The following is a 22,640-nucleotide window of genomic DNA, read 5'->3' on the forward strand; positions in this document are numbered from 1 at the left end:
AGTAAAATAAGGTCAGTCTGGGTTGGGCCAGTTTGGCTGAATGTGAAAATAATTGTGATGTTTTTCTATCATGGTGACAGTTTGCTTTGGTGCAGGACACTTGGAATACTATACTAGAAAATGGTTACAGGTAGGTAGCCGTGTTGGTCTGGGTCGAAGTAAAATAAAAAAATTCCTTCAGTAGCACCTTAAAGACCCACTAAGTTTTTATTTTGGTATGAGCTTTCGTGTGCATGCACACTTCTTCAGATACAGGGAATATCTGAAGAAGTGTGCATGCACACGAAAGCTCATACCAAAATAAAAACTTAGTTGGTCTTTAAGGTGCTACTGAAGGAATTTTTTTATTATACTAGAAAATGTTTTAGTAGAGCATTTGCCAGATGCTTTGTTTACCCTTTCTTAAAAATGAATGCAGAAGACTCCCCAATGTTACACACATGGTTTGTGACAAAGATCACTAGTTTCAAGTGGAAGGGGAGGAGAAAGATAATAAAATACAAAAAGTAAATATTCAAATTTAAGTCTAATAATAAGTTCAACTCATTTAAGTCCATGGCCTTAAATCACATTTAATTGTGCAGGTGATTCTGACGCTCAGTTTAGCAGTTCTTCTTGGAACAATTTGGGACATTATATGTCAAAATTGCACAATACAGTTGCATGCTCACAGTTATACCATTTAAGGACTGTGCTTGGTATCTTGTTGATAAAAGTCCTCCTTTCCCCCTTGGAGGGCCTGTCTAGGAAAGTCACATATCGTAGCAACAAGAGACACTGTTCAAGACAGATGTTATGTGATCCTGAGATAATATTTCTTGTCTTTTTGACATTGCACCTTTGATGCATTCCTGTTTTGAATCTTTTGAAAAGTGCTGCTATCTTTCACTTCCAAACTTATTTACAGAAATTAGGTCTCTAAAGAGAGACTCATTTTTAAAATTTATATAAGGACCTACTCTAACATCAGCAATTTAATACTATGCAGGTAAACAGGTTTGTTCAACCTTCTGTGAATCAAAGGCAGGTTGATTAGAATGTTTTCACATCTATTATTTTTACAGTACACCCTTTCTGACACACCTTTAATATTATGTGCATGCTGGCATTGCTTCCTGGCTCATCAGGTCCTGAGAGATCTACATTGGCTCCCAGTACGTTTCCGAGCACAATTCAAAGTGTTGGTACTGACCTTTAAAGCCCTAAACGGCCTCGGTCCTGTATACCTGAAGGAGCATCTCCACCCCCATCGTTCAGCTCCGAGGGCCTTCTAGCGGTTCCCTCACTGCGAGAAGCAAAGCTACAGGGAACCAGGCAGAGGGCCTTCTCGGTAGTGGCACCTGCCCTGTGGAACACCCTCCCATCAGAGGTCAGAGAGATAAACAACTATCTGACATTTAGAAAATACCTAAAGGCAGCCCTGTTTAGGGAAGTTTTTAATCTGTGATATTTTAATGTATTTTAATGTGTGTTGGAAACCACCCAGAGTGGTGGTGGGGACCCGGCCTGATGGGCGGGGTATAAACAATAAATTATTATTATAAATTATTATTATTATCATCAATTTTAAGGAAAAAAAGAGATAACTAGCAGTTCAGGGCGAGGGGAATGAAAAGAAACAATGCATTATTCATGTTATAAGTACCAAAGTTGTTGTTCTATTAATATAGCACAGAAAAGGATGCCTAAATACTTTTACATGTTCAAAAAACATGTAGAACCTTGCTCTTACAAGTAGAACACATCCATGTGACTATAACTAATGAAAGGTTTGTAACTGTATACTTAAACCTTACAATGAATGGTCCAAAATGGCACTAATGATGCTGAAGGAAATGTGTTTGGCAAAGGAAATATAAACATAGTAGAGATTTGATAGGCTTGAAAAATGGAATGAAGTACAACACTAAAAATGGAATCTATCCAGTTTTTGCAGCAGTAAAGCAAATTATAATTGCCTATTTGTAAAATGTGATATTGTAATGTCAGCAAAGATAATGTATAAGTTTTTGTATTCTTATGTCTAGGAAGGCAAAACCAAAGTCCAACTGGAAACTGATACTGGGAGACTGGATATTAAAATTCTGATTCAAATCACAACAAAGAGTGAAAAATGAATTGGTTATCTGTAGTCGTGTAAATGCTAATGGTATTTGCAATAATTGTAATTGTGGAAAAATACGACTGTAAGAGTTGTAACTATGTACTGTACAGAGATTATAAATTATTTACAAAGTTTTTAGCTTTTTTCTTTTTTCAAGGAAACTTATTGAATAAAGTGTAGAATCATAGAATCATAGAGTTGGAAGAGACCACAAGGGCCATCCAGTCCAACCCCCTGCCGAGCAGGAAACACCATCAAAGCATTCTTGACATATGCCTGTCAAGCCTCTGCTTAAAGACCCCCAAAGAAGGAGACTCTACCACACTCCTTGGTAGCAAAGTGTAGAAAGGCTTATTTTAGCTCTTCAAAATACTATGTGCCCAGTGGCATAGCGGGGAGTGGGGGCTGTATCCCCAGACACAGTTTTTTGGGTGGCGCATCAAGGCACAATGAGCTGTTGTGTCTTTGATGCAGCAGGTGTGTGCCCTGGCTCCTGTGAGCCTAGCGCTACTTTTGCGAGCTGCGCTGCTTGCAGGGAGGACGCTCTGTGATCCCAGGAGCAGCGCCACAGCTCCCTGGGCTCTCGGGCCACGACACAAGCCTGTTGTCTCCTTCTCAGCCACCCTCTGACTGGAGGGCGCCATGAGAAGGATGCAACAGCCCTGCGAGCCAAGCGCCATTCACAAAGGCAGCGCTGGGTTCACACTCCAGGTGGGTGGCTGAGAAGGAAGCAATGGCTCCCAAAGCTGTGATTGTCCACAGCTCTGGGCACCCCTCTCCTACACTACGATCGGCTGCAGCTTGCTCCAGGGGCAGAACTGCGAGTGATCGCAGCATCACAGAGGGGCACCGCTGCCTCACCAAAGCTTCTGCCCCGGGGGGGCGCTGCCTCTGCCTCTCCAACACTTCCACTCTGGAGCTGGCTGCAGTATTTATCCCCACTTTACATGTGGATAAAAATAAAGCCTTTTTAAAAGGAGATTAGGGATCTTGGGAGTCACATGTATTTACTAGTGCTGAGTTTCCCAACTGGTGGTCCGCGGACCCCCAGGGGTCCGCGAGCTATGCCAGAGGGGTCCGCGACTGGGACTTCCAGCGAGGCAAGATGGCGGCCGGCACGCTGGCGTGCAGCTCCGCAACTGGGACTTCTTGTTTCCTGTTTCCTCCGCAGACCGGGAAGGAGAGCGGGGTGAGCTCTCCGGAGAAACCCTGAGCTTGCGAAGGCAAAAAGGAGGCTTGCTAGGGCTCCGCAAACCTCAAAACCCTAGAGTCTTATTGCGTTCAAGCGACTCTCCTGCTCGGAGACCAACTCAGAAACGAGTTGGAGGGAGCAGGATTGAAGTCGCGAACGCCAAGATTCACCGTGCCTTGCAAGCGCTGCCACTGAGCTCCACGGAGAAGCGGAGAAGCACCCCAAAGCCGGGTGTTTCCTGAGGTCGAGGGAGGAAAGAGGTGACTACACAGACGTAAAGAAGAGGAAACCAAACACCACCACCACCACCACACACACCCCCCCCCGAGGAAACTAAAGGTACAACCTTAAGGGGATTTACCGGAGGCGGCTAGATAAAATGGCGCTGGAAGCGGAGCGGTAAGAGAGACAGAGTGGGAGTCAAATCAGCTGAGTAGCGGAAACAACGGCGGGATTAAAAATACGTTTCGTGGGCTGACAAAGGGGATGATAAAAGTCTAACAACTTCTGCTTCATAAGCATTACCAACTGGAACTTGCGTTTTTCAGACTGAGAGACTGGTGGTTCCCTGTTTCTCCCTTGTGGTTTCCTGCGTCTCCCTGTGCTCCCTGCGTTCGGGAGGAACGGGGGTGCGGCCACCAGGGCAGCCCTGAGCTTCGCTAAGGTAAAGGATAAAAGAGTAAAAAAGTGTAAAAAGGATCTTTCCCAGGAGCTATTTGAAGCCATTCCAAGCCGGATCATATACAATTGGGCCATATATTCATACAAGACTGTTACTGGGAGGCTGTCCCTGGCAACAGAGATAGCACTGAACACTTTGTATTGGTGTAAAACTGTATCCATTTAAGACTGTATCTACTTAAGACTGTGTCCATTTAAGACGGGAAAGGAGAGAGAACAGACCTTGAAAGTAACTGTTAAAGGACACATCGAGTTGAGACGGTTAAATGCGGTGAGCTACTATTGCGTGGAAAGATATAGGAATAATTTAAAACTGTGACTGGGAGAGTAAGATCCAACGGCTACTCTGCCAAGTGTTCTCTACTTAAGTCCTCAGCCATTCCTGCTCTCAATTTTTGCTTCGTTCCTGAATTTAGGGGACCCAGGTGGCGTTGTGGTTAAACCACTGAGCCTAGGGCTTGCTGACCAGAAGGTTGGAGGTTCGAATCCCTGTGACGGGGTGAGCTCCCGTTGCTTGGTCCCAGCTCCTGCCAACCTAGCAGTTCGAAAGCACGTCAAAATGCAAGTAGATAAATAGGAACCGCTACAGCGGGAAGGTAAACGGCGTTTCCATGTGCTGTTCTGGTTCGCCAGAAGCGGCTTTGTCATGCTGGCCACATGACCTGGAAGCTATACGCCGGCTCCCTCAGCCAATAATGTGAGATGAGCGCGCAACCCCAGATTTCAGAGTGAACGTTTCAAGTTTGGAACCTAATATTTCAGAAATAATGAACTCAAAGGACAGATTTAACTCATCTCATTAAGAACTGAAAATTAAAACTAACTGTATACTGATGGAGTACTCTGTTGTAACTGTAAAAAACGTATTAAAAAGACTCTTAATTTGGCTCTCACTTTTTAATTTTAGGATTAGGAATTAATGGGGGTCCTTGTCACAATAGCGGCTCAATAAGGGGTCCTCGAGAAATTTTTGTTGGGAACCCCTGTACTAGTGAATTATAAAACACTTGGCTAAATGTGTTTTAAGATCACAGCTAGTGGTTGGTCCACCTTGAGAATATAATATCAATAGAATATAATTCAAATGTTGGCTTTCCTGACTACATTTTTTGCAGTATATTTTCTCATCAGAAACCTCTGTAGGACAAGAAATGAAGGTGTATTAATGTAGTCTTGTCAACCTAGCGAGAGGTAAGAACTTGGCAATGTGCAAATATATGCAAGTTGCTCCATAAAAATTGCACATTGTGTTCAGTTGCAATGTTTTATAACAGTGAGGAGAATGTTTATCAGGTTCCTGGCTAATCTGTGCCAATCTGAAGTTATTACAGGGAGTTCCTTTTCATCTCACATTAGAGTTGGTGGGGTTCATGTGACTTCTAAGGTTCCAAACAATTACTAGTAAGGGATGGAGACTTGCTTTTGTATTTGGGAGCTCAAGAGGAGGGAAAATACAGGAATAGTGGATCTGCCTTATTTTAGGGTTGGCAGCATTCACTTGGATTTTAGTGGCATGAAGAAGCTGTTAGTGAGGGTTGGAAGCTCTCTTTATGTTCTTCAGCTCAGCAGGAAGTAATCTCAGTCTTTGGGAGGGGAAAGCACTTTATGAAGCTTCAATGATTGCAAAGAAGTTTAGTTGAGAGGATCAACAATCTGTGATGACCCATCTTAGTTGATCCATTTCAGAATTCAAAACAGCAAGGCAAGAAGTAAAACTAAAATTGAAAAACCAAAATAATTGTTAGCATTCCAGTGCTCAGCTTACTACAGGGAAAAATATACTTTGCAAGAATAGAAAGTAAATATTCTAAAATATGTCTGCTGGAGTTTGGATTATTGTGCAATATTATTGCATGGAATATTATTCAATTCTTCCCAAAGCTCATGGGAACTGGAACCTATGTCCTTGGAATTAATTCCCACTACATTCAAAGGAACTTGCTTCCAAAGATGGACATTTAGATGGCAGGCTTAAGCTGATGTATCAACCTATGTAGGGTTTGTTTAAAAAACTTTAGGTAGCAGTTCAGCTAATACATTCCTGGGAGTATAAGCACCTGGAAATACCTTTGACCAAAACCAACAAGGGTTGATATAACAATTATGGCCCAATAAGCTGTGGTTTTGTGGTCTGGGAATGAGTTATGTGCACGGTGAGCTTACTTTCTTAAACCAAAGGTCTTACTGGTATATCATCTAAATCATGTAACTGGGGTTTAAGGGGTCCATCTAAACCAGGATATGAAACCAGAATTATGGACCACTTAAATATTGTTGAGTGCCTTGGTGGAGTACTTACTGAGCAATCCTATGCATGTTTATTCAGAAGTAAATTCTACTGTGCTCCTGAAGAACAAATCCCTAATTTCCTGATCGTTGGCCATGCTGGCTGGGGTTTATGGGAGTTTTAGACAAACAATGTTTGGAGGCAATGCCTTGGCAACCTGCCCTAGTGTGTTTAGGACTGCGGCCTTCATAAATGGTTTTTGTTCTACAAATCCAAGCACCTTCATTTATTTTAATAGCATTTTCTTGCCACCTGCCACTTCAGCACCAGCATCAAAATCAGTGCCATATTATGAAAAGCACAGGCCCTTGACAAGGCTGTTGAGAAGAGCACCATTAACTGCTAAATGTTTAAGGAGATATGAGAAGACTGCACCACTATTAAGAAAATCACAGGTCCTAAGAAACGCTGTTTACCTTCCCGCCGGAACGGTCCCTATTTATCTACTTGCACTTTGACGTGCTTTCGAACTGCTAGGTTGGCAGGAACTGGGACCAAGCAATGGGAGCTCACCCCGTCTCAGGGATTCGAACCGCCAACCTTCTGATCGGCAAGCCCTAGGCTCTGTGGTTTAACCCACAGCGCCACCCGCGTCCCAATGGATGGATAAGAACTGATAATAAAAAACAGATAAGAACTAAGAGACACGCAGTTAAAACAACTGTTAGTGACCTACAAAATTTCTGTCACTGCAGGAGTTTGTCTTCAAGGAACTAGATACAGGTATATGTTACAGTATACAGTATACATTTTGAAGCCAATGTATGCTTAATTGTCAAGTTAAAATGGTTGCAGGGAACCAGACAGAGGGCCTTCTGTCAAGGCAATAAACAACTATTTTACTTTTAAAAGACAACTGTTTAGGGAAGTTTTTAATGTTTGATGCTGTATTGCTTTTAATATTCGGTTGGAAGCTGCCCAGAGTGGCTGGGGAAACCCAGCCAGATGGGTGGGGTATAAATAATAAATTATTATATTATTACAAAATATCTGCTTTCGAGTAAATTATGCTAGATGACAGTAACTAATAAAATGTTACATTCTTCTCCAAATGCAACACTCCTTCATGTACTGAGTATCTTTACCTTGTAGAACTGTTGTATGTCACATGTGTGAGACATCGAGCACTGGCACTGAAGGTTGGGAGACTGCCTTGAACTTTCTGGTCCTCCTGTGGCAGTATAGTCAGGTTTACAAAAGTGTCACTCAAAGCATCTTCTCTGTCCATATTGCCTGGAATCTCTAGGGGTTTTTAAAATTAAAAACAGAAATTAAGAATAAAGTTTACTATTGCTACATGTTTTACTGGACATAGGAATTGGCTTTTCAAAGTAATTACTACAGAAGACTAGCTATGAAGTATTTATACAATCTTACTGGAGACAGTAACTGACTTTCACAGTAATTATTACTAGCTCAGACTAGAACCTGTCAAAGTGGTTTTCTATTAAAACAAGTCTCCTATTATATATTTATTCATACCCTGCCTTTGCCCCTAACGGAACCAAAGGCAACTTCTTATTTATATATTGGTGACCTGAGCTACCTGCCATGTTGATCAAAACAGGAACATATTTATTAAGGTATTTGTATTTCACATTTGTAGGCAATTGGCCTTTGCATAGTGGCTTACAATGCAATAATGAAAACATTATTCTATTTAATTTAAATAGAATTTCATAAACAGTGAAAATAGAGCAATAAGTTTAAAACTTTAGAAAAACATCAGCAACGAAAAACAGATTGGGATAAAGATTTCCTTAAAGCCCATTTAAAAGCAGCTAAAAGAAGGTCCTAAATGTACATTCATTGGGTTCAAACCAAACATAGCAGGCACTGGAGGAAGACCAGGAAGAATAGGAGGGCCAAGCTCCAAATATACCTGGCTCCAGTGTTGAGACAGGAGTCCCCGCTCCCTCCCTTCTTGTGGGGGACAGAGTGCTGTTGGAAGCTGTGGAGGGATCCAAGCCACTTCCTAGGGTAGCAGAGCAGGCTTCAGAGGGGCAAGTGTGCCTGGTGCTCTCTCCCAGGACAAGGCAATGCCTCCAGACATGGGAGGAGATGTGCACACCTAGATGTAGCACCTGCTTTTAGACTAAGCATTCCTGTAGGAATATAACTTCTTGTGAATAAGGGCCACACCCCATCTAAAACTTAAAGCTTGGTGGATGAGCATGCAAACTTGTTGGAACAACTTCTCTGCTCCTGTGCCGCCTTGAACTTCATGTCACTGATAGTGGGTTCATGAACTTCCTAGGCTGGGATCATCCTGGCAAACCTTTGCCTTATGAGAACTCTGGGACTGGATTAGTTCTTTATTTGTTTAATAAGATTTATATCCCATTTGATTGTGGAAAACCTTAAAGTGGATTACAAAAACAATAAAACAATAGAATTATTAGTAAAACAATGAAAAAAGTAAAAAAAATTAAAACCAGCAAAAACCTAACAACACACCAGTATTCTAAATATCTCAATAGCCTCAAAGAGAATACAGTGAAGGTGGCTGCCTGATGTCAATTGATAGGGTGTTTGTGGTACTCTTTTCAGCATCTGCTGAAAACATTTTTGGTTTGTCTGCTGCTGAGTCTGTACAGTCATACCTCATGTTGTGTCCACTTCAGGTTACGCGTTTTCGTGTTGCATCCTGCGGCAACCCGGAAGTACCAAAACGGGTTACTTCCGGGTTTCGCCGCTTGCGCATACACAGAAGTGCTAAATCGCGCTTTGCACATGCGCAGAAGTGCTAGATCATGCCACATGTGTATGCAGATGCGGCTTTTCGTCTTGCGTCAGTTCCGTGTTACGGACAGGCCTCTGGAACGGGTCCTGTCCATAACATGAGGTTCCACTGTACTGTTAATCTGTTTTAATAAAACTCTCCTACTTACAAGTAAGAACATCTGATGTGTTTTGGTGTGGGAACCAGGGACCATCCATTGAAAAGACCCTCTGTATCTCCTCCTATCCCTGTGTGATCCCTAAATCTGTTCTGGGTCCCCCCCCAATCTGAGATTTGGAGTTGTGTGGGGAGAGGGAGAGGACAGGGTAGTTCTGGCTTGCAGCCACAAAACATGAAACTTGCTGCTGTTGTTGAAAACTTTTTGAGTCAAAAGCCCCTAAAAGTGGTAGTCCATTATGGTATTGTCAACGATTCCTGGATAACTGTGTGGGAAATTGCAGTCATAAGTGCTAGTTAGTGCATGAAGGGGTTAAGACCAGGAGATCTGTTCCTAGTCAAAACCAGCACCTTAAATCTGACCCTATGCTCCCATGGCAGGGACCCCGTGAGGAGCCTCGCTGCAGCATTCTGCACCCACTGGAGTTTCTGGGACAGCTTCAAGGGCAGCCCCGCGTAGAGCGAGTTACAGTAGTCAAGCCTGGAGGTGATCGTCACATGGATCACTGTGGCTAGGCCTTGTCCCAGTCCTCAATCTTACATCCAAAATAGAGCTGATATACCTTTTTACTATCAGACTGATGGCACTTTTCTGGCTTGTAAATGTCACTTCTCCACAAATGTAACAAAAGTTATCTGCGCTATTAACACATTTACAAGGCATCACTACTGTTGGATTTACACTGCAGGGATCACTTGTGTAGTACTTATGACACAGGGGTAAATGGGAGAGTAGCGCACAAATGACTTGCTCAATCCTGCAAGACTTTGCTTTATACTAACGATTGCATCAATTTATGTCAGCAATTGACTCAACTCATTACTCAACAGCATGTCATTGGTCCTGGGAGTGTTGTGTATGATGAACTGATGCAATATGATGCCATATGTCTCAATCAGGAGTTTGAAATACAGCGTTGCCAAATGAAATTGTGTACACAATATGGACTGGGTTGTTTATGCATGACCATCTTTGGATCTCCTAAGCAGGAGCCAATCAACCTTTTATTGTCATTTTCATGCTCAGCAGCTTGAAATTAGTAAAGATTGTCTATTTTAATTTCAAAGGCATTTTGTGTGTTGTGCAGTGCAACTTATATTCCACACTAAACTGCTGCGTATTCTAAGAGTGTTTTCTAACTGGGGTCCCTCTTCTGCTCTGCAAAGCCCCGTGTCTAGGCACCCAGTTAATTGCACACCCGTGGGTCAGATCTATTTTCCACCTCAAAATAAATTGTATAGATGAAAGGACCATGACATCCTGGAGCCAGGATGTGCTTCACGCTGCAGCTGATAGCCCTGGTAGATATGTGTGAGTTTGACACCTTCCGCTTCATATCATGTGGTACCACTAGACATTTCACATTGTCAAACATTCTACATTAAAATATAGTTGTGAGATAATTGTGAGATAGCACAAGACTGCAAGGCATACAGACAATGGCAGAGTGCTCCCCACCAGTGCTTGGGGTGGGTGCATGTGTGCCAGGGCCAACAAAGCATGCCATGGGGACAGACCACACCGCTGGAGTGAGCCCCCGCCCTCTGGCAGGAGGGGTACATTCATGGTGCTACACAAGCCCAGCGCCACTTTGTGAGACTTGCAAAAACGGTGCTGGGCTCACAGGGCACCATGAGCTGTTGCATCCTACTCAGGCACCCTCCAGCTGGAGGGCACCTGAGAAGGATGCAACAGCTCAGGTGCCCTGCTCCCCCCCCAACTGCGCCCAGGGTGACGGACCCCCAAACACCCCATGCTATGCCTCTGCACATAGGGCATGATCCAGGAAATGTTGGCATGTTTTGGCCTATTGAAATCAATGAGTTTTAAAGGTATAGATAGGCACTTAAGGATTACATTCTATTGTCAGTTACTAAGAAGTAAATTGTATTGAACATGCTGGGACATATTTCTGTGTAAATTTGCATAGGATGGGGTAGCACACACCACTGGTTACAATGGGATTTGGGTGCACCTAATACTGCAGGACACTGATGACACACTATTCTTTTTATTTTAAAGAATGGAAGAAAACAACCCATTGAACGCTACCCTATAAAATGGTTTTTCCAATAGAACCATGGTCACTAGTTATAATGGACATTCAATCTTAATGAAATTGCACTTTTTCATCCCACTAATTTTTAATAGACGAGTAAAGTATTGGTCTCAGGGCTTATCCGGACTTACCTTTTGCCCTGCTCTTTTCCAGACACAGGATTAAAAGATCTGTATCCAAGCACCCCCCACCCCCATGAACTTTGCAATCTGGGTTTTCCACAGATGGCCGTTTGCTCCAATTGAGCTTTAAAGAGCAAGTTTAAGGGCACTTGGACACAGAGCTTTACACCTTCATGGACTGTGCCTGGAAAGAGCAGCAGAAAGGTAAGTGTGGATAAGCCCTAAATCTCTCTTAATTAAATCAATGGGACCAAAAAAACATTTAAATCTGAGTGAATTATTCCCAGTGTGCATTTTTCTGCCTCACTTCAACTAAACTTTATATTTGCATTAATGTTAATTTCCCTCTTTTTCCTGTTTGTGCTTTAGAACAGTGACAGTGAAGAGATCAGGGAAATAATGGAGTAGCATATTTATAACAAGCTTTTGTCATCCCCCCCAAATATAATTTAAAGTGAATGTTTAAAGCAAAAACAAAACATTGTATATAGTACTGTTAGAAATAATTAAATCCCAGGCTTGCAGACTATGGATTAAGAAATAAAAATCCTGTTACAGATAGACTTTAAAAGGTTTCCGACCCCCAAATCATAAGAACATTCACACACACCCTTTTAGATGCTGTTTTATACCTTCCTTGTTCTCTAGGCTCTCTGTGCCCTGAATAACCTAATCTGCACACAGCCCATGGGTTAATGTCATGGGCTGTGGAAAGAATGTAAGCTAAGCATGCTATATGCCATGCCTGTTAATTTATTTGAGCCAGAGCTTCTAAGTACCTATGATTCCTTGCTGTGTAAAGGCTTGGTTTTCAGGATGGGAAACAAACATTACTGATTACAGTACTGAAATGGTGTATTTTCATTCCATATAAAAAAGGAGCAACTTTACTAAAGTAGTTTCATCAAGTAAAACCTGTATAGTGCAAGGCTATACGTTTCTCCCCAAAAACAATCCTATTGAGTTTGATGGGACTAACTCTCAGATTGATGAGTATAGGTTTGCAGCCTAAATCTTTCTGCTACTGCTTTCAGAAATCTATGTATTTGGAACCACTGAGGCACATAACTTTTCAAGTAGACTCCATGAGCCTTAACCCATGCGCTTGCCAACTCATACCCTCACTGCTGATCCTATTCTAAGCTTTTGAGTGTCTGCAAGCATGTAAACTAGATTTTTAAAAAAACAGTTTTGAAATCCATATATCTTTTTATCTGTACATTTTTATCTGTTGGTAGCAAGGGAAAACAAAGAGATACTTGAATGAAAGCAGAATAATTTATCTTTACACCTTGATTTGTATTTTCCACAAGATGCTGCCTTTGCCCTAGGCTTCCAGTTTTTCAAAACAACTTCTTCTTCTTTGGCTCATAGTTGAGTCTTCCATGAACACAGTCTTAATAGTGAGTCTGTAAGTGACTGTGGAGGCCAATTCTGGATCCACACATCCTTCCACAGTGGAGACATAGGTTTCTGGGCAGGAGTTGGTCACTGTGAGGATTTGCCAAATGTGCCTTCCTCTTAGTACCTTTCTCCTTTTCATCTTGAGTTTGTGCTTCTTCAAAGTCCATGACACCTTTGGTTAAGGCTGTTCTCCAATTGGAGCACTTGCAAGCCAGTGTTTCCCAGTTGTCAGTGTTTATGCTACATTTTAAATGATTTGCCTGCCTTGAGACAGTCTTTAAATCTCTTTTGTTGACCACTAGCATTACACTTTCCATTTTTATGTTTGGAATAGTTGCTTTGTAAGACGATAAGTAGGCATCCGAACAACATGACCAGTCCAATGAAGCTGATGTTGAAAAATCATTGCTTTGACACTGGTGATCTTTGCTTCTTCTAGTGAACTGGCATTAGTTTGCCTGTCTTCCCAAGTAATGTGTAATTTTTTTCAGAGACAGCATTGAGGGAATCTTTCAAGGAGTTGGAGATGGCATTTATAAGTGGTCCATGTTTCACAAGCATACAGTAAGGTTGGTAGTACAATAGCTATGTAAACAAGCATTTTAGTTTCCCTGCAAATGTCCTGGTCCTCAAACACTCTGCACTTCAATCAGGAGAAAGCTGCACTCACAGAACTCAGGTAATGCTGGATTTCAGCATCAACGTTGGCCCTTGTGGAAAGATAACTGCCCAGGTAGGAGAAGTGATCAACACTTTTGAACGTTATACCATTGAGTTGGATTTGTGATGCTGCAGAGGGGTTGTTTTGTGTTTGTTGGTGCAGCACTTTGGTTTTTTGGATGTTGAGCAATAGGCCAAGCTTTTTGTAAGCTTCTGAGAGATTTAGGATGGTTTTGAGGTCATCCTCTGAGTGTGCACACACTATGTTGTCATCAGCTCTATGATGGAAGTTACAGTAACCTTACTCTTTGCTTTCAGCCTACTCAGATTAAAGAGCTTTCTATCTGTTCGATATATGATTTCTACTCCAGTGGGGAGTTTTCCTTCAACAATGTGTAGGTTCAGGGAGATGAAAATAATGAATAGAGTTGGGGCAATAACACAACCCTGTTTAACACCTGATCCCACTGTGAATGGTTCATTTTGAGAGAAGAAGAGTTTGGATTTGATATCCCACTTTATCACTACCCGAAGGAGTCTCAAAGCGGCTAACATTCTCCTTTCCCTTCCTCCCCCACAACAAATACTCTGTGAGGTGAGTGGGGCTGAGAGACTTCAGAGAAAGGTCACCCACAGCTGCATGTGGAGGAGCGGAGACGCGAACCCGGTTCCCCAAATTATGAGTCTACTGCCATTAACCACTACACCACACTGGCCCTGTTATCTGCAATTGTTGCTGTCATATTATCATGGTTTATTCATACATATATACAACCTGAGCCTAAAATGGAGGGGTTCACAGCATCACCACTCCAATAAGGTCTTGCTTCTCCCATAACTGCAGCCTTGGATTCAAACAGATATCAAAACATTGCTCTGACTATCCAGCTTGCTATTTTTTCCTCTAGGTCACATCACTGTAAACTCCCAACTCTCACCTTTGTCTTTTTCCAACTACCAGCCAGTTGAGGGAGGCCCCATTCATTTGCTGTCTCACACAGATCCGCTTCCTTTGTTTCCTTTAGTCATACCTGCCAAGTTCATGCCAGAAAAATAAGGGATCAGCAGACTGGAAGTAGCGCTGCCACCATTTTGGAACTGGGCGGAGCATGCTCAGAAGCGATTTCCGATGCTGCTCTGCCCAGTTCCAAAATGGCCGCTGCGCCGGAAGTCGCGCTGTGGCCATTTTGGAACTGGGCAGTGCAGCATCGAAAGTCGCTTCTGAGCATGCTCCGCCCAGTTCCAAAATGGCCACCGTGCCAGAAATCGCTTCTGCGCATGTCCAGAGACTCCAGACATGCGCATAAGGAGCCTCCCCCGGCCAGTAAGTAACCCGGGGAAAAACAAAAAAATCAGTTTTTCCAGCTGGGAACGGCTGGAAAAACGTGGGTTTCCCGGGGAATATGGGAGACTTGGCAGCTATGCCTTTAGTAGTCCATCACCAATTCCCAACAGGCTTGTATAAGTAACACTTGCTGCATCCATGGTTAGAAAGGTCTCTGAATATAGTCTACTTCCCCCCACCTCAAATACATAACAATATATTTTATATATGAAGTGCTACTTATTATTTATTAGCCATTCTTTAGCTAAATCTCTCAGTACTTTACAAGACAGAACAGTAAAATGCAATAAAAATACAATAAAACACACGACAGCACAGCAGAGTAAGTTTCTAGAATGAGACCAAACATCTACTGCTACTACTACATAATTTGCAGAGCTGTTTTAAGATAGCCTAGGCTATAATGTTAAAACCTAAAAGGCTTCTATATTATAACCATAACATTTCACATGATGGCAGATGTGTAAAAGTGTCACATCTTAATTACATACCCCACAAAACAGGCACAATATTGCTTTGGGTTAATCTAGAACTGGCTCAAATTCTGGTTAGATTTTCCAGATTATTTTAAATCAGGGATGACTGGCAAAATTCAAATGCTGTGTCATTTTTCTTAACTGAGAAGTTTAAAGAATAAATTTACAACCCAAGATTGTGAAAGTTATAGTTGTCAAGACAAATAAATCGAGGTGGCATTTCATGTCATTTATCAGAATGACGGAGTATACATTGAAAATGGATGCATACAAGCTTTCCCTAAATTTGTCTGATCATCCCCAGCCTGGCTGGAAGAACCAGCCACCTATTTCCACAAGAAGCTCATTACAAATGGTCATGTGATTTTACCTGCAGGCCCTTCTGAGAAGACAAGAGACTTCCCTTCCCTTTTCAGTTTAGTATGTAGTGATGCAAATACACCTTCTTTGTGCTGGCACCGTGCCCACAAACCAGGAACACTTTCAGTACTCAAATCTTCATAGCATTTTCTAGGATAAAATGGAGTTCAAAGACATGCAGTGGCATGGAAGAATGAAGGTGCTCTCTTCGTGTTGTTTGCAGCACTGACAGCTCTACTTAACAGGAGCCATTAAAATATTTACAAAGTAGCAGCTGCTCTTGCATTTAAACAGTTTCTTTGGCATGAAAAAGAAACTTGTTGATAATTGGCAGATAAGCCATGTTACTATGTTGTATGTGTGTTTGCACTCTGCGTGGCATGCACAGCCAGTTTTGCACAATCTGATGTTTACAAAGTAATTGTAACGTATGTCCTCCTTAGGCAACAGGGACAGAAGCCGCCTTTAAAATGCTGAAGCAAGCATTTAATCACAACTCTTCCTGCTGATCTTTGAAAGATTCAATACTGTACATTCAACAAATATAACTCCTCCTAAAGATAAACTGTAAGATGAGAAGTGAAGGTTTTTTGGTGTGTGCTTTAGGAATCACCAATGTATCCCAATGCACTACTAGTAAGCCAGACAGATGCAATTCTCTGTCTGTTAAACAGAAGACAGCAAAATGCAGCTGGCAACTGGGGCAAGCAGAGAAACACTGCAAGACTGTAAGAGGTACAAACTACAGCTGTGAGGTTTTCTTGAATCAGAAATCTGTGCGTGTTCTTTTTGGACAGAACTCTAATAATGCTGATTATTGCAGGGGGTAAAGGAACTGGGTGGGACACGGGTGGTGCTGTGGGTTAAACCACTGAGCCCAGGGCTTGCTGATCAGAAGGTCGGCGGTTCAAATCCCCGTGACAGGGTGAGCTCCCGTTGCTCGGTCCCAGCTCCTGCCAACCTAGCAGTTCGAAAGCATGTCAAAATGCAAGTAGATAAATAGGGAAGGTAAATGGTGTTTCCGTGCACTGCTCTGGTTCACCAGAAGTGACTTAGTTACCGTTTCCCGCTGTTATCCCAAATGGATTTATATCCTGTAAACCCCCCGGATTTGGAATGCAGCTCCTGCCCGCAGCCATGTCCTGGCTCCCGGCTGTCTGCGCATGTCTGGACATGCACAGAAGCGATTTCTGGTGCCCAGACTTGCAGACACAGGCAGCCCGGCAACAGAAGTCGCTTCTGTGCATGTCTGGACATGCGTAGAAGTTACTTCCGGTGCCGCGCCACTGCTGATCCCGGATTTTTCAATCCAGAAGTTGGCAGCTATGGCCTGGAAGCAAACTGGCAGTCCTGGGCATAACTAACACCTGTATAATGCTGAACCCAAGAGAACCCCAAGAATGCACACCTGACTCTTCAGGAGGAATACTGTCCCATCCAGAACAGTCTGATTCCCTATTTCCTTCCTGACCAAGTGCACCTCTGCCTTGTCCGGACCAAGTTCAAATTTTAGTTTTCAGTCAGCCCATTTCTGTCTTCAAACACTAGTCTAAACATCAATAGCTTCTTTGTACTATATGAAAAGGAGAAGTACAGTTGTGTACCATCTGCATATTAGTTCATTTAGTTTAATTAAGGCTTTTTTGATACAAACAAGATAAAAAAGGAAATAAGGAAGTGAAAAAATAGAGAAAAAGAAAGAAAAGAAAAAGCACTTCCGATTCTCTGTTTGCCAGTTACATAAAAAAAAAATATTCAAAACATTCGCTCCACGACAACATCCAACTATTCCACTTTTCTTAAATCAGTATTTTTCCAACCTTCAAACCCAAATATTGCATGCTTATCTTCCATTTCAAACAAAAAGTCCAAAAGGGGTTTCCATATTGAAAAATGAATAATATTGAAAATTTTCTCTAATTAAACATATCAACTTTGACTCCAACAATTTCAGCAATAATGTCTCCATATTAAATCATGATAAATCTTTCCCTTTCTGTGTGTATAAGAGTCTCTCTGCTGTGAACATACATTGAGACAATATTCCATATCCATTAGTCCGCACTGAGTTCTATACCTTCAATTTCCACTTCCTGTTGTCAGAGGCGTAGCAAGGTCAGGTGGTTCCCGGTGTGGAAAATTTATTGTCAACCCCCCCCCCAATTGATTTTTTTTTTGCCTGCAAAAATGGTTTTACATTATTTCATATTTTCTTACAAAGGAATGTGGATTCTGGACCTCTGATAACAAGTATGGATAGATACTTAAATCTACCGGACGGGTTGTGTTTTGGCTTGTGTTATTTTATTTATATTTCATGTTTATTTATTTAATAAAATTTATTTAAAAAAACCACAGCAGTAAAATCAAGAAAAATTAACAAACCTACTTTAAAACATACTGTGAGGGACAGAAGCTACAGGCAGGTCCCTCCCATCTTGAGCACCAGTTCGTCGCCCAGCGCTAGTGCTAGTGGGGAGGGAGATATCTCCAGCGGCGACTCAGGAAGTGGTGACCGAGGCTCAGGCAAGGTAGCGGAGCCCATGTCCAGTGTGGGAAGGGAAGTGGGAGGCAAGGGAAGAAGGCCGATCCCGCCGACCCCGGAATTGCGCAGGAAATGACGGGGGAGGAGATTCAGTATGCCCAGACTACTTTGTTGGAAGAAAACGCGTGAATCTCCATTCGGAGGTTCTGACCCCTAACTGACAACATGTACATAGTACTGCTCTGTACAGTAAATAATCAGCACTAAATAAAAGCATGAAAAGACAACGCTTGGAGGAGTCGTTACTCTAGAGTAGCCGCTACCACGTCTGTGACACATACAAAAGCTAAAATATTAAGATTAAAATTACTTCAACTTCCTAAGCATCTAGTATGCTTGCCTAAAGAAGAACGCTTTTAGCAGGTGCCTGAAAAGAGTATAGGAAAGGCACAAGCTTTGTTGCAATAGGCGGGGAGTTCCAAAGTTCAGGTGCTGTCACAGTAAACAATGCAGTGGAACCTGTAGTAGTGCTTGAAACTACTGAAGGGGAGGTGTTTTATTTATTGTGATTTCACCATGCTCGGTATTATCTAATCTAATCAGCCTAGTCTCATTTTCTTCACATAGGCCGACTTTCCAGGACCCGGGAACCTCAGCGGAGGGTAGGGCAGTTCATACAAAACTTTTCTTAAAAAAAATTAATGCCTGCTCCAAAGGTCTTATCTTACTAAACTAGGGATTATATAGCTATATGTGAAATTTCATGCATAACAGTTAATATCTTGACCCTGTTCCATTGAATTGAAATTTCAGCCTTCACGACATAGGAAAACGGCCAAGTAAACAGCTATTTTCATGAAGGAGGGTCAAGAGATTAACTGATATGCATGAAATTTCACATATAGCTATATAATCCCTAGTTTTTTTATGAACCGCTCTAGTAGGGCAGTAATTGTTCCTTGATAATTTGTCACCCCCCTCCATGATGGCACCCGGGGCGAACCGCCTCCACCCCCTTTCCTACGTCCCTGCCTGTTGTGTTTACTATGCTTTTCCCTATCTCTTTAACTTTCCATTTATGTTCCTTCCATTCTTTTCACAAAAATGTAATGGATTTAATAGCTTGGGATCACTCCAACTCTTTCTCTCTCAATTCCATCAATGTCAGGTATCTCTCAAATTATAACTTCATTTTTGTTTTCCAAAATCTCAGCTTTATCATTTAGATGCTTCATTTCTTCATATACTTGTACAGTATAGTGAGTTCTTCCATTTCATCACATGTTCCTTCTAGTTTTGCCATGGTATCATCTTTCAGTCCTGCCAGTTCTGTCATCTAGATCCTCTATGTCATTTCTGATCCCATTTTCCATTTCAACCATCTCTAGTTTAGTTTCATTCTTAATTTGATTTACTGTTCCTTCTAATCTTGTCAATTTTTAAATCTATTTTTCCCTCTAAAGCCTCTGTTTTTCCATTAAAAGACTGTTTTGTCTGTCATCATCTGCTTAAGAATATCCACAGTAAGCAAAGACTCTGTAGATCTTCTTTCTTCTTTCTTATTGGTGCTTTTGAAATTCTCCAGCCAGATTGCTGAAGTAAGACAACAGCAGCTCTTCACAATTATTTGCCCAGAAGTGAGCATCTGCAGCGTGCAGGTTTATCCAGTCCTGTCTTTCCCATGCATCACCTCCCACACTGTTCTGGAGCATTGCTTAACCCTCTGGAGCAGCTTTTTAAGGAGCAAATGAGGTGGCAGGAGGAATAAGTGAAAATTAACTCCCACCGCCCTGCCCCGCACATGCGATTGCCTTGTGAGCATGGGAAAACATGGGAAATCTGGATTCAACCGATAGCTTTTCTATCCCACCTTATGCCAGATGGCCTCAAGGCAGCTTAAAAATGTAAAATAATACATTAAGCATTGTGCGGCAACAATAATAAGTTCACTACTGACATCTTGTGAAAACTTTTTGCCCAGGCTTTCCCTTACCCTGTTTTGTGAGTCCTCTGAATTTCTGTTTTATTTACTGTTGTAAGTTTTTATACATCTGCTTTATTGGTTTTAGTTTGTGGTTTGGTTTTAATAATATATTGTTTGTTTGTTTTAGACTACACCACTTATGAGATTTTGAAATGTTGAGCGGTTTATACACACTTTCAAATAAAACATAAAATACAAGAAAAACCAACAGCGAAAAACCACAATAAAAAATATCAGATAAAACAACAAGCAATTAAAAACCCAAATAACCAGTCTAAAAAGGCAATTGAAAGGGTCTCCAATGCCATTAGAAATCATCGAAAGAGAAAGAGAATGGGAAAGATTTTGCCTGACACCTGAAAAATAGCAAAGAAAGTCTGGGGAAGGAATTCTGTAATTTGGTCAACACTGTCAAGAAGACTGTTTCTATGCCTAATTCTGAAGAAGTTCTTCATTGTTGGAATGATTTATGTGAGAGCCAAATTCCCTACATTAACACAAAGTATAAAGCAGTGTTAAGGTTATTCAATTTCAATTTCAACACCTTTATTGGCATATATGTTAAAGTTATTCATATCTGTCCCTTTTCAAAGTGCTTCTTCACTAGCAGTGGGCTTTTCTGGAAATCTTGATGTCAACCTTATCCACATGGATTTTTTTTCTAATCCCCACCTCGTTTTTTGATCTTATTGAAAAGTGAGTTTTTAAAAACCAGTTCCACGAAACAAATAGTTTATACTATGTGCATTATTATACATTACACACACTCTATTCTCTCTCTCTCTCTCTCTCTCTCTCTCTCTCTCTCTCTCTCTCTCTCTCTCTCTCTCTCTCTCTCTCTCTCATAACCAGGGGTATATAAGTTTAAGTTTACTAAAGTAACCAGATACATGATAAACCAATGCACATAACTGTAAAATAATACTTTATATACCATTAACAAAATTATGCTGCAGAGTGCAAAAGGGGGACAAACAATGCAAGAGGCAGTCGGATTGTGGCTAAAGTTCAGTTGGACTGGAACTATCAAATTCCATCTATAAACCTGTTTAAAATGGATCCCTGCTCACCTAGGCAGCATAATTTTCTTGCATCAGCCTCACAAAAATCCTAAGAGTTCTATTATTTGCATTTTATGTTGGGACAACTGAGGCTGAGGCATGTCTAGGAATTCAGTAAGTCCATTGATCTTTGACAAGATTTCCAAGGTTAGCTCCCCATTGTATACTATAGAATTAGTGGGCATATTAAAAAGTTGCGTTGGAAGAACAAATACTGTTATTGGAAAGGGCTTTTCCTTCAACTGTACTCAGGGGTTTTTTTTCCCCAAAGGAGGGAAAAAACACCCCAAAGGAATGTTAACACCTTCAGAGCTAATAATTATATATGTCTAATTTAAGCAAGGTGAAACAAAGATAAAATTTAAGACTGACATCCTGTTCCTTTTAAATTTGCATTCCACAGCCAAGCAGGTAAGTTATTCTCTTGTTTTAAAGTTTGTTACTTCTGTAATTTCAACTTTTTAAATGAAAACAGTCAGTAGATACAACTGGCAGTTGAGACACTTTCTTGTGTTGACCTCAAAAATATATAAAGTTCATAATTTTCCTTAATGAAGTGGCTTTTAACTTAAATATTTTCAAGTTATGGCTGTTTTCTGAGAGCAAAATGAAAGACTGAACTGTCAAGATATGCCTGGCCAAATTTTTAATGGCCCAGTGCACACATTTCACTGACAAGTAACTGAAATCTGACCCAGATGCTCACCCTTTCTTGTTACTTAAAAAATGACTGGGGCTTTAACATCTAACACCTACAGGTGTTCACATTCTCCAGCTTGTCAGTGACACAGGCCTCATTAGAGATGGTCTTAGGATGTGGTCAGGCTGAAAGATACCTAAAGACCCCACAGGTGAACTTCAGTGGAACCAATTTTCCCACCTGTGCCCCTCCAGGCTTTTTGTTGGATCTGTCCTTCACAAACTCAGATTTGGAGGAGCAGTTAGTAAAATACCAGATTGTTAAAGTGAACGCACTGCAGCCAGGAAGTTAAGCAATGCAGAGGAAATTAATTTGATAATTCATGGTCATAAGACTGGAACTTAACATTTCAGTAGAACAGTATAACCACTGCTTAGAAAGCATGGTTTCTCTCAGTAATATATTGCCCTTTTATTACACAGCGCATTCTGTGATGTATACAGATAAAAAAGCCTGCAGAAGACCTGCTGACAGAAAATATCTATCCCTGGTCATTATGGAACTCCCTTCCTCCTCAGCCCCCATGATACTGGTATTCCACAGGGGTCCTCCAATCCCCAAAACAGGCAGGGTGCAAAAGGGACAGGAACGTCAGCTTGCACCAGTCCCCTTCTTTGGCACCAACACAAGCATTTGGTCAAATGTAGCACTGGAATAAGTAGCCAAAACTGAACCTTTAAATGTATCTATCTTGCACAGTACCGCCTTGCCAAGAAGTGTACCAAGAGGTACCATTATATACAATATGTGACAGAATGCAAACACTTCTGCCCCCACTAAGTCCATAAGAAACCATTTTTAAAGTGAGAGAAAATGATGG

At 41.5% G+C, this 22,640-nt stretch overlaps 1 protein-coding gene across 12 annotated transcripts in view; it reads right to left on the reverse strand.

The window, feature by feature from the left end:
• WDPCP (WD repeat containing planar cell polarity effector) overlaps positions 1-22,640 on the reverse strand; it is a 215,590-nt gene that overhangs the window by 23,713 nt on the left and 169,237 nt on the right. For 8 of the 12 annotated variants that reach the window (XR_009557270.1, XR_009557269.1, XR_009557271.1 and 5 more), the window contains exon 15: positions 7,350-7,506. Coding sequence is in view for 6 of the 12 variants with exons in the window: in XM_035110455.2 (XP_034966346.2) it covers positions 7,350-7,506 (157 nt within the window). In the remaining 6 variants the exon portion in view is untranslated. Of the gene's footprint in view, positions 1-4,969; positions 5,693-7,349; positions 7,507-14,347; positions 14,441-22,640 lie in introns of those variants that run through there. The other 4 variants (XM_060272323.1, XR_009557272.1, XR_009557273.1 and 1 more) reach the window with 4 other exon arrangements.

Source organism: Zootoca vivipara, chromosome 3 (genome assembly GCF_963506605.1).
Source record: "Zootoca vivipara chromosome 3, rZooViv1.1, whole genome shotgun sequence".
In the NCBI taxonomy this organism is placed as follows: domain Eukaryota; kingdom Metazoa; phylum Chordata; class Lepidosauria; order Squamata; family Lacertidae; genus Zootoca; species Zootoca vivipara.